The following is a 12156-nucleotide window of genomic DNA, read 5'->3' as shown; positions in this document are numbered from 1 at the left end:
GGCGGGGAACCGCCCGGCTCCGTCCCCCCCACCTCGGGATCTGATCCTGCCCGCGAACGACCCCCGACCCTTGTTTTTTGTGCTGCTCTTTTCCTCCGACGCCCCCCGTGACCTGCACCCCTCTAGCTGCCACCCTCCCCTGGCGGGACCTAGGTGTCCTTGCCTGCGCCCCCCTGTTCGGGCCCTCGCTCCTTTCCCCTGGGGGGCAACACGAGCCGTGGAAAAGAGGAATAGGGGAGGAAAATGGCGGCTGGGATCCGCCTACCTGGTGTTCCTACCTCGTCCTCGCTTGTCTTTCTCCTCTCCCTTTCCTTCGTCCTCGCTTGGCCCGTCTCATTCCGCCCTCGCTCTCACCGGTGGTTCGGTGTCTCCTCACGCTCTGCCTGCCAGTCTCTCCCGAGGGGCACCTACCACCCCCCATTTATTTTTCCGCCGGTTTCCGCCCCCACCTTCCTCCATATTGTCACTCCCTCATCCCGACGCGGACCCCGGAGTTATCCCCTGCTGGTGCCCGCGCCCCTCGCCTATGAAGTCTTTTCTTGTTCGGCTCCCCGACTTCATGTCATGGCTGTGCTTATTTTCACGTTGTCCCATTCCAGCTCTCCTCTGCCTCCATCCTGCAGCGTGGTTTATGTGTGTTCCCCCATACCTTGTTTCATTTTCAGTGCCACAGCTTCCATCGTGTGCTCCACGCTATTGCGACAGAACTTACCCTACTTTAGAAACATGTTGATCCATTAGCATTATTCAGGAACCGTTTTTTTTTTTATTTGCATATGGCTTTTTTAGCTGCCAGTTTAAAAACACTGCGATTCTTTTTTCTTTCCGGAGATATGCTGCTTTAATATTTTCTTAGCTTTTCCTAACTATAGTTTATTTTATACAGTTTCTCTCTGGAATGCTTATTTTTATTTTGAAAGAACAAATGAGCTATTTATTTGTTACAAAGACTTTCTAGTAGCGGGCAAGATGTGCAACTGCTTTATCTAACCACGTGTTTGCATACTAGAGAGATGTAGATGCACACCTGGCAGCATGCATTCAAGGAAAGTTGAACATCCACTTGTCTGGCAAATGAATAGGCTCTAGTGACTGATGTGTTGAAGCTGCAGGGGAAATATTAATTGCTATACTGTAGTTCAGTGTAACTCAGGTGTTTTTCAGACTGCTGTATCATTGGTGGGAACTTTAACTTCATGTGTGATGATTACGCAGCATGTTGTTTGCAAATCCATCTGAGTGAAATGCCTATGTAAAAGTCTAGGTAATGCTAGGTCTTTCATAGTTTATATTTGTGAATGTAACATAAAGAATTTAGCTGGGGAACAGTACTGTACTGTATTTTTTCATTATGGTTTCTGCCATACCTAGGGGTATATGAAACTGGTGAAAAATTGTCCCTTTGTAAACAGTTCAGAAACTAAAGCACTGCATTTAATGCAGGTGCAGCAAAAAGTGGAAGAGATGTGAAAGTGTTTGAGATTGCATCTACATTGTGTATTAAAGCTTACATGAAAAGGCAGGAAAGTCTTTAGGAGGGTTTTGAATAAGATGAGCCTTTATGAATGGGTCTCAAGATGACTTTCCAGCTGTAATGGGATGTATTCCTTGTGTAGTGTTCTCATGTTTTTTTTTTCTCTTCCTAGAATGCCTAAGTCAAAGGAACTTGTGTCTTCAAGCTCATCTGCCAGTGATTCAGATAGTGAAGTTGACAAAAAGGTGAACATTATATGCAGTTTATTACTACTGAATTAACATTTATATTTCACGCTGGGGTTAAGGAATTAGGTGAGCAGTATGTCACAACATGCATCTCATTGCATATAATTTATTAGACACTTAACTTAAAACACCCCCTCCCCACAACAACTACAGCAACATAAAAAAACCCACCTCCCAAGGTTAGGGTTTGGGTGCATAGGATGATTTTTGCATTGCAGTAAACTTTTTTTCATAAGTTGCATTTTGCTCTCTTCAGGGTTTTCCATATGATATATATCTAACCACAAGGTTCCTGGAATTCTTTGCTGCTTTGTGGCAAGTGATAGAAGGCTTCTGTATAATCTGCCCCTGGTGGCAAGAATTTGGACTAATTTTGAGGACAAACACCGCCATCCCATTTTGGTATCTAGATTACTTGTCCAAAAGAAAAACCTCCACTTGCCCTGTCCTCCATGTGCCTCTTGTTATCTTGTTTGCATATTCTTTTTCTCGGTTTCCTACAGATTCTTACATTTACTGTAATACCACCTGCTAGTTTCTCACTTAAAAGCTGAGCCAACCTGAATGTCTTTGAGTTGATTAATTTTAACATATGTTGACTGTTTTGAATGTATAAATTGAGTGTTCCCATTTATTTTTAATAGTTGTATAATTTATACATTTTTATAGATGTACTGGTCATTATGAACGAAAAGTGGAAAAAAACCCTGTGAATTTATCTTTTTGAGAAATGCTAGGTAGCAACACAGACATCAGGTCTTTCAGTGTAGTATGTGAAGAGACTGAGTCTGCTTTAGTGAGTTCAAACATGATGTAGTTGCACTTTGCAAATTAGGTGTTTTGTGGAATCTTAATATAAGAGAAAATGGTCAGGTGATTTTTTTTGATAGGGAAATGTATTTCGAAAATACATAGTCTAACAGTCTGCTTTAGTGGGCAGTAAGGTGCTTTTTTCTTTTTTTCTATTATAACCTGTATTTGTTGGAACTGTTCATCTTTAAAAGAGGTTATCCACAATAATGGTTCTAGCAGGTGAGACTAATTTCTGGTATGTTTGTATTACTCTTTTTTGGTGTGGGACGGTTACTATATAACCATTTGTAGAAGTAGTAACTTTGGAGCATCTGCGGGTAATCTGTTTTACAGGTGATAGTGTCTGAATGTTTTAAAAATATGTTTAATGTATCATCCTATTTGATGCTGATTTAAAGAGACCACACCTCTGACAGAGGTGATTTCCAGAGCCTTTCTTCATTATCTCATGTATTATTTTTTCTTTTTTAGAATAGCTGTAAGCTGTCCTGCATTTTTTGTTGCAGTTGCTGGAAAGGAAGGTGAAACTTCCATCAGGCTTTGAATTTTTTATTAAAACTACTAAACCAACTGTAATATCGCTCAGGAAGAATGGGCTTTTTGAAATGTATTTTGATCTAATTCAGTTCTCTTTAAAGCCAAAGTATTATGGTAAACTTCACTGGGAACAGAATGAGGCTTATTTGAAGATTATTTTTTTTAAATTCCAGTCTAAATGTGCAGTATTAGATTCCTGCCTTTACAGACGGAAGGTGATAATGTGCATTGCGTAGTAGTAGTTTGTGACCTCTGCTCTAAATTTTATTGTAATCTGTAGAATGAGTTGTGGTTCATGCTTTTCTTTTTTTATTCTTGCTCCAAGGCAAAGCGGAAAAAGCAAGCAGCTCCAGAAAAGCCTGTAAAGAAACAAAAGACTGGTGAAAGTTCAAAAGGTGCAGCTTCTTCTAAGCAAAGCAGTAACAGAGACGAGAATATGTTTCAGGTAAAATTGATGATGCTTAGAGCCCGGTTAAGGTAACATGTTACATCATATTCAGTATAAATTTTACAAGGTGATCTGAATATCCTGACAGAATAGTGTTTGGTCTCCTGAAGCCTTGGCCAAAGAGGATTACGACGCTAGCATGCAGATGAGATGTTCAGAAAAAGCGTTGTCAGGTTTCTGCAGAGTAAAAGAATCTGAGTTGTAGTAGTTGATCTAACCCTCATATTTTTGCTCATGGTAACTCTTGGGATAGTCATTTTGTCTGTAAATACAGCACTTGCCATGAGTATACTGTAAATATTAGATCAGGACTATCCCTATGTGGAAATGTTTTTTAGTCAGGGCTCTTGAAAGAAAGGTTCTTGGAAACGAAAGTATGGACTCTTCATCCCTGTTTAACTAGGTCAAGGGCAACTTGGCTCCTGTATGATAAGACAGTGTCGTGGAGCATGTTCTGTTTGATCCTTTGTTTTATGATGGAGGTTTTCTTTACTGAACATCCCAAAAGATTGTAATTTTTTACTTTGTTCTTGTTTTTAAGGTGGTACGAATGTACACTTTTCAGTAGCAGGATGCACTTGTGAATTCAGGCTATTGCAGTTCCTGGGGTGAGCTGAGGCAGTAGCAGTATGTGCTGAAAGCCGTGCACGAATATGTGGAGGTCAGAATTACCTGTTTTAGGGGCATGGATCAAGACTTACTAAATGTCTGCAACTAGCTGCCTGGAAAGACACTTAAATTCTTAAAGACTTGGATTCTTAAGATTATGAAAGGGTATGGGAGAGGTGCCTAATAAGGTGGCCCCAACACCGAGTAACGCAAAGAAGCGGTTTTGGGCTGTAGCTGTGCAATGTAATATGGAAAAAAAAAAAAATCTAGAGAGAAGACCTGCTTAACTTATGGTATAATACAGGGTGGTTGTTTTTAATGTGTCGCTTCTCACTTTTCATGTATAGTTGGGAGGGAGAGCTTCAATTGAAGGCAGTGGTTGGACTTCCCTATAAGAGGAAGAGTATGATGTTTTTAGTTCTGCTGGGGCGTGCTTTCAACCATGTTGAAAAAATGAGATAGTGTCTTCAACACCTAATGATGTGAAATGCAGTTAGAACTCAATAAAACTTTGTATAAACTTTATGCTGTGTTTGTAATAGGTTCAGAAATTCCAGCCTTGGGGAAAGTGGTTAAAATCTTTATTGCTCTTCTGATGCAAAAAAACCCAAACCCTTTTCAAATAAAAGCAAAAATATTTGTGTGCTTTGATTTCTTTCAACCTTTTTGACCTAAGCTAATAAAAAATTACTAAAACCAGACAGTAGAGGACCCCTATTAGTCTGATAAGAACAAGATTCTTCCAGTGTTGAGTATAGTACAGAAAAATACTTGAATATCACCTTGACCTAAAACATCAGTGTTACTTAGTCTCTGCCTGCCTTTTAGTAAGTCAACAATAACTTTTTTTTTTTAGATAGCTTACTGTGTTATGTGAAGTATTGTGAGTTGTTTCATGCTACATCAGATTATGTGTGTTAACTAAGATGCAACTGTTTCAGTGTAGAAATAGCGCTGTAGGTCTGAGGATGCTTCTGCTCTATCTCCCCCACCCAGGACAGCATTCTGGAAGATCTACGTGGGTATTAATTTTTTAGGTATGGGTTTGTTTGTTCTAGGACTATTAGTAATACTAGAAACTCTCCTTTCTGCCTTCCCATGGCAGTAAAATGATCTGTGATGTGCAAGTAACTTTGCAGTATAAGTGTGGCTTCAATTGATGGAAATCAAGCTGTAAAGCATTCGTAGGATAGTCAAAAATTCTGTGATGTCCATATTGTGTGTGGGAGTGGCAGCAAATGATGTGAAACTTAGAGGCTTGTTTTACACCCTCTGTCTTTGGTCTTAAAGTATACAGCTTCCCTTAATATAGAGCTCATTGTGACTGCTGTATTCAGAAGATTGTGCATTTTCATAAAGATCTAAATTTTCTTATTTTTATTTGAGACTAATGTTGGTGTAATGGTATTCTTGAAACTCATGATGAAGAACAGTGTAAATATAAGCAGAAGGGAATTAATTCAGTATAAGATACCAAGTGTATTTTATTTATTTATGTGTCTTGGCCTTTTTAGGTTTTGTAAGTAGCCTGGTAAACTTTGGAATTAAATCATTTGGGTGCAGTTGGGTTGCGGAAGTTTATCTTGCTTCCATTTGTGATGTATTACTAGAGGCCCTAAGGACAAGCATTATTCATGTTAATGTGGAGGGGTTCAGTGTTGATACATTAGATTCCTGTTTGTGGCTTCAAGCCAATGTGAGGTCTGCATCATGTGCTTTGGTTAGTTTGACAAATCCTGTCTTCTACCTATGCCTGATTTGGGTAAGGTTTGTTAACGCTGTCAGGATGCAGTATTAATGCACCCAGAGTGGAACCACATCACATGATCAGGCATTTTACTAAAATTGTTACTTCGAAAGTCATCTGTCTGTGTCTTGTCCCTCCTCCCCTGTCTCTTTTCTTTTCTAAGTTTGGGTCATACTTGCTTTTTGACTTGGGAGGAGTAAGTTCTTTGGTTTCCCAGTGTAATGTCTTTATCTATCATAGACTTCTGAAAGAAGATAAATATTTAAGTTTATGATGCTGTGGAAGGGTGATTGGTTTAGCACACTAATTCTGAAACTTAAGTGGTCACTGATACATTGCACAATCAGTTTGCTGTGTTGCAGATTTCACTGTTTACAGGACTCTATTGTGCTCCATCTAATGTTATACATACAGATAGCAGCTAAGAAAGAAGGATTAGGTTTTTTTTTGCTGTTTCTACTTCCACAGTATGTATACAGTTTAATCAAGACAAACTGGAAATAGGAGGAAAAATGGTGAAGAAGGTGCTTGCTGAAACTCAGACAGGAAGTCAATTGCATAACTGTGAAAGCAACTGAGACACAGTTCAGTGCATTTTACTCTAAGAAACGGAAACCTGGAAATAATGTTTTTAATGTCTTCTGATTTATGTAATTCAATAGAGTAGTATAGTCTAAGGAGCTGTAATATTTAATAAAAGGCATATCAGCTTGTCTATGAAGGTTGAACTGCAGTTACTACGCTGCTATAAATCAATACAATCCTTGGAACACTACTGTGGTTATAGAGATACAAAGATGTCTTAGATCAGTGAAATTATTCTAGGACTGTCAGCTGCTGTGTGAAAAAAAAATTGTTCACAAATGAATCTGTGCCAGAATTGCAGGCAACTGAACATCAAGAAACATCAATTTACCTAAATAGTTAGGTCTGGATTTTGGATGACGTTTTTAACCTTAGATGTTAATTGAAACTGTACTTCAGAAGCCTACTTAAAGCTTTTAGCAGTGGCAGCTTTTGCATTCAAAATTTAATGTGACCATTCAGCTGAACTCAAGTGATGTAAAACCTAACTTAAATTCAGCATTTTCATATAGAACTGTTTCCATTTAAGGTGGACTTACTGTGTGAGTAAATGTGAACTTTGCATTATTGCCCCTTGCCTTACTGTAATTGGAATAAGACATACAGTCTTATCCTTAGATTTCAAATCCTAAATGCTTTTACTGTATTTTCAGCTGTTTTTCTTAGAGCAAATCTGGAATTAGTTGACAATATACTAATATTCTTTGATAGCCCTGGGGAAAAAAAAAAGGTGTTGTGGAGTATTACTACTTGAAGCTGTTCTTAGAGGTGACCTTAGAAGTCACTGAAGCGTTAAAGGATAAAACCAAGAAATGCTGTTCATGTAGGCTATTTAGGATATTCTTTGCCAGCAGTGCTGATGGACTTGAGCGTGGTACCAAGTTTGGTCTGAAAGAACTAAGCTACAATGACATCATACTTTATTTTTAAATGTTAAATTTGTAGTACTGTGGAAGTATTTAATAAATCAATCAAAAATACTATCTTACCAATGGTAATGTCTTGTTCATTTTAAAGGGTGCTTTAAAGTAGGAAAAGAGCTGCTTCAGGCTTACGGTATCTAAAGGTGTCCTAATTGTTTTAAAATCAATTTTAGAGTTAATTTAACATGATCTGCATAAGAAGAAAAATTACTTTAAGCAAACATAAAGCATTCTTGTTTATATTTATTTTGTGAAATAACATCTTATGTCTTAAACGTCTGTGGATGATTTTTGGTTGATTGGAGAGTTGTTCAACCTTTCTGGTCAGGCTTAATGCTACTAAGATGTGTTTGGGCCCTTGTTATATTGTATCAAAATGCAAGATGCATAAACTAAGTTGAAAACTAAGGATAATATTTTATCAGGAAGGAATATTCTATTTTAAAGTTGTTTACTTTAGAATGTGTTCTTTCTTCATAAAGTGTATCAAGAAGGCACATACAGAATTAAAGAATTTCTTACATGAATTGTATTTGGTTGTGTTTTTATGATCTAATTTCTGATTCTCAAATTCACATTATACTTTGAATGTATGTCAACAAGTAGTTTATCAAATTTGGAAAGATCTTTAAGGAGCCTAAATCTGTAGTATAATGCATAGTTGTCAGTGTGACTGCTGCCCTTCCCCCGCCTCCCCCTCCCCAAAAAGGCATCCTCATAATTCACTTAAGACACTGTGGTGCAGAAATTACGGAATTCCAAAGTCTTTTCCTATAATGCTACATACTGGTAAACTTAAAAGATTTTTTTTTTTAACACCTTAAAAGTGTTTATTTGGAACGCCTGGTACAGTAAGATAGTCTTTTAATCACAGTTCCAATGAAGTGCCATGAGGATTTGGAAGTGGGCATGGGACAGTTGGTGGCTAACTTTTCCATCTGTATTTACGGTGTTTGAAGAAAAAAAAAAAACACCAAAAAAAGCAAAAAACCCTCCAGAAATTGTGGTTATCTCATGTGAATATCTAATTTGCTTTCTGTACACATGGGATGGACTAAAATGTAGATTTGGGAGTACAGCTCCCTCTTCCCCCATTCGTTTACAAGTACTGCAAACAAAGATAGTTATAATAGAGGCAAAATTTTATTTCAGAAAACAGTAAATTAGTGGCTTCTGTAAGAAGTAAGCATGTTAAGAATATAGGTATTTTTGTTCTAGGAGAGCTACTTTTGCACTGAGCATTGAATGCTCAACTTGTTTTAAGTCGTTCATCCATTTATGTTGTCATTACTTATTAGCCTACTGACTACTCTGGATTAAGCTTTTGATCTAGTTTTTTCTCTGGTGTCTAAAATAAGCTGCAGTGTGCAACGTCACATGTCTGAGTCTGATAACGGGAAAAGTGAATGCTGTGATATATAAAATACCTAAAAGACCCTTATATGTGTTTTGACAGATTGGCAAAATGAGGTATGTCAGTGTTCGTGACTTTAAAGGGAAAGTCTTAATTGATATTAGAGAATATTGGATGGATCAAGAAGGTGAAATGAAGCCTGGCAGAAAAGGTATTGTTCTCCTTCATGTTATTTTGTATTAAAACATTGTCTGCAGTTTGCTGGAGAACTTTGTGTAACAGATTTTTATACTTTGTTGCTACTTGATATTTTTAAAGTAATATTTTTACTCTCACATTATTTATACATTAACAAATGATTAGTTTTGTCTGTAGATTATAAACAAAAGCAAGGTGTGTTTGTTGGCCCAAATCTGTTTTCCTAAATAGGTCCTTTACGGAAAACAAGGCATCAAACATAAGTAAATTTGTCATGGGAGTTATAAACATAGCCATACTTACTGCCCCCTCTCCCCCTTCCCCTCCTGATTAACTTAATCAACATAATTTTTTTCTTCTATTAGAACTGGATTTTTTATTTTAAAATTCACTGAAAACATTTAACTTACTTGTGATAAGATGTTAATTTCTTTAAAACAATTACATCCCTCAATTTCTATCAAATTTCAGATTAAAATAATTCAAACATTTAATGTGACTAATTTTGGAAAAAACATCAAGAATTTAGTTGAGGTGAAAATACCCCAAGTGTTCAGGTTTTGGTACCGTGCTCCTAATCTGCAGTACAGCATTAGCTGTTGTACCTTCAATTGCCACTCCCATACCTGCTTTTTATGACATGCCTTCACTGAACCATTATCAGAACTTTGCTACCTGCAAGATGAGGATGCAAGGGTAGTTGCAGTAGTAGTGCTTTGCTTAATGTCATGTTGCTACTGTTAGAAAAAGCTGCTTTTAATCAGTTTTCACATTGCACCAAGGAAAGAGGTAAGTATGAAATGTTCTGCCCTAGAGATTGTGTATTAAATGTCTTCAATCAGCACAAGGTGTGTTACATTCTTCTGGTATGTCGAGGAACAACTCAGTGAATAGACATTTGGAGAGCTTGAGAAGCATTTTCAGCATTTCTTAAATAACCACTGAGAATAGGTTTGTACGAGCAGGTGTACTGGTACTGTACAGGAAAATTTCTTGGTTTGGATTTGTTGTTGCTACTTAACAAAAAGGATTATGCTGAATTCTAAGGACTTCAATGTGCTGCGTTTTGAGGTGTCAGTCAAAATTATATGTAGTTTGAGTGGCAACTACAGTGAGATTTGATGGGTGGGCCAAGTGACAAAAATTACATGATGTAGACAGAAATGTTTATCAGTGTGGCAAAAGGGCCTGAATTTTATTAGGATAAAATTAATAATAGTCTGATATAGTGTGTGAGTCAGATATTCCATTGATCCACTTAGGAGCTGCTTATCTAGCTATCCGAAAACCAGTATAAACAATTGAAATTGTGTAATAAAAACCAGAAAAAATATCCAACCGTTCAAATTATTGTGTCAGATTGTTTCAAACAGCAGGTCTGAATGGCATGTAGTCCATCTGATATGTGGTTCAAGGACATCTTGATGACATTTGGTCCCCTGATAATGGTTAGCAGATCTGGCCTAACTGTTTTCAGATGAAACCTGCCCTCTAAAGACTGGTGGAAAACTGCTTAGAGTAGCTCCATGCAGACTGCTCACTGCTTAGAATTATGGTGGTGCTCTGATACGATAGTGATGGTAGAAGAAAAAAAAGACGATGGGCCCCAGAAATGGAATTCAAAGTTTCACCTGTTTTCAGGTCCTGCTTCTCCTACAGGGAGAAAGCAATGAAGGAAGCCTGATCGCTGAGGGGGAAGAGTGGGGGTAAATAGTAGAAGAGCCTGGCTGGAGAGAGTATGAGAGGTAGGCCTGTGAGTCTGTACTTCCATAGAGCTGGCATAGAGATTGTAGGGGAAGAATAATGAGACTAAACCACAAAAGAGACATGCCTGGACTCAAGCTTGAGGAGGTACAGATTTAGAATTGAGGAGATTGAGGTTGTGGGGCGCTGGATGATTATTGATTCAATGTCACTAGAAACTATAGTGAACTTGAAGTGAAAACATAACTTCCGTGTTGATTTGTGAGTGTTAGAGAGTGGAATAGAGTGTCCAAAATGTTACTTACGGTATGTGTTATTTATAGTGCTTTAAGAAACAGGAGGACCCTGCCTCTCCTCCATATTGTGGTACTTTAAAAGTGCATAGAAGTTCAGTCCACAGAGGTATGGCAGTTAGGAGCCAACAGGAATAGGAACGGTTTCCAACATCTCGCTCAGAGCTTCTGTGCTGCTTTCTATCAAGGCCAGAGCTGTATTTCACTTCCTGTATTTAACCTAATACAAGAGAATGAATTTGTTACACTGTACTCATTTTCTTTGTAATTTAAACTTGTCCAGAGGTAAGTTGGAGTCTAAAGTTAACCTGAAATGTTCCAAATGAGTAGTTTCACTTTGTGACATGGTTGCTGAAGTACCTCAAGCATTAATAGTTGTGACATAGACTTTGTGTCTGAAACCAGCTTTGATAGCAATTATGCAAGATCTTGCACAACAATTTTCTTTTTGTATTAAGTGTTTGCTTTTAATGCTTTTCAGGTATTTCTTTAAATCCAGAACAGTGGAACCAGCTGAAGGAACAGATTTCTGATATTGCTGATGCAGTAAGAAAACTGTAAAGACAGAGCCATACAGAAACTTTTATCATTTTAGTTGTTTTAAGCGGTCTTTTTACATTGGCTTTTGTTTTCTAAAATATTGTTTTCCAAGCTATTGTATATTTGGATTGCAAAATGATTTGTAAGATGAATACTTTTTTTATGTGCATTAAAAGTGTATTCTGAGTGAGGCTATTTGTGTATACTTTACTAAAAGGAAATGTGTTGCTTTCACCTCATGGTGTAAAATAAACAAATCAAATAATATGTAAAGCATACTTGTTTATGGACTTTTGATTGAGGGTGTTTGCTGGTAAGGCCACCTAATAGCTTTAGTCTTTGTTTTAGTTTCAGTTTAGTTAACAAATACGAATTTGTTTTCTGAGGAGATTTCTTCAAATGTCTCCATTTAATTTTTCTTTTACTTCACAATCTTTGGTATTGCCCTGACAGCTTTCTGCTTTAAGACTTGATACAAACAGTGAATACTTGGTAAAACACACTTTTGTAGATAATTTTAAATACTGTATTTGCTATTTTACCCTATTTATTCAGATGTAAACAATTCTGAGTATATAGACTTTGCATTACTTGCATGAAGTGTTATGCTAAACAGTAACACTTGGACACAAGCCACATGCTACTTCTTTCCATTTTTCTATAGCTTGCTTGACTTAGAAAAT

At 37.3% G+C, this 12156-nt stretch overlaps 1 protein-coding gene across 1 annotated transcript; it reads left to right on the top strand.

Moving 5' to 3' along the window:
- The first annotated feature begins 1647 nt into the window (after positions 1-1647).
- On the top strand, positions 1648-11749 carry SUB1 (SUB1 homolog (S. cerevisiae)). The gene is made up of 4 exons (XM_009894205.1): positions 1648-1719; positions 3398-3517; positions 8841-8949; positions 11415-11749. Exons 1-4 carry the CDS (start codon positions 1648-1650, stop codon positions 11492-11494), a joined length of 381 nt encoding a protein of 126 aa, XP_009892507.1. The 3' UTR covers positions 11495-11749.
- The last annotated feature ends 407 nt before the right edge of the window (positions 11750-12156 follow it).

Source organism: Charadrius vociferus, unplaced genomic scaffold (genome assembly GCF_000708025.1).
Source record: "Charadrius vociferus isolate BGI_N301 unplaced genomic scaffold, ASM70802v2 scaffold70, whole genome shotgun sequence".
Classification (NCBI taxonomy): domain Eukaryota; kingdom Metazoa; phylum Chordata; class Aves; order Charadriiformes; family Charadriidae; genus Charadrius; species Charadrius vociferus.
The sequence above is the reverse complement of the archived record's forward strand: the minus strand, read 5'-3'. Positions and strand labels throughout refer to the sequence as shown.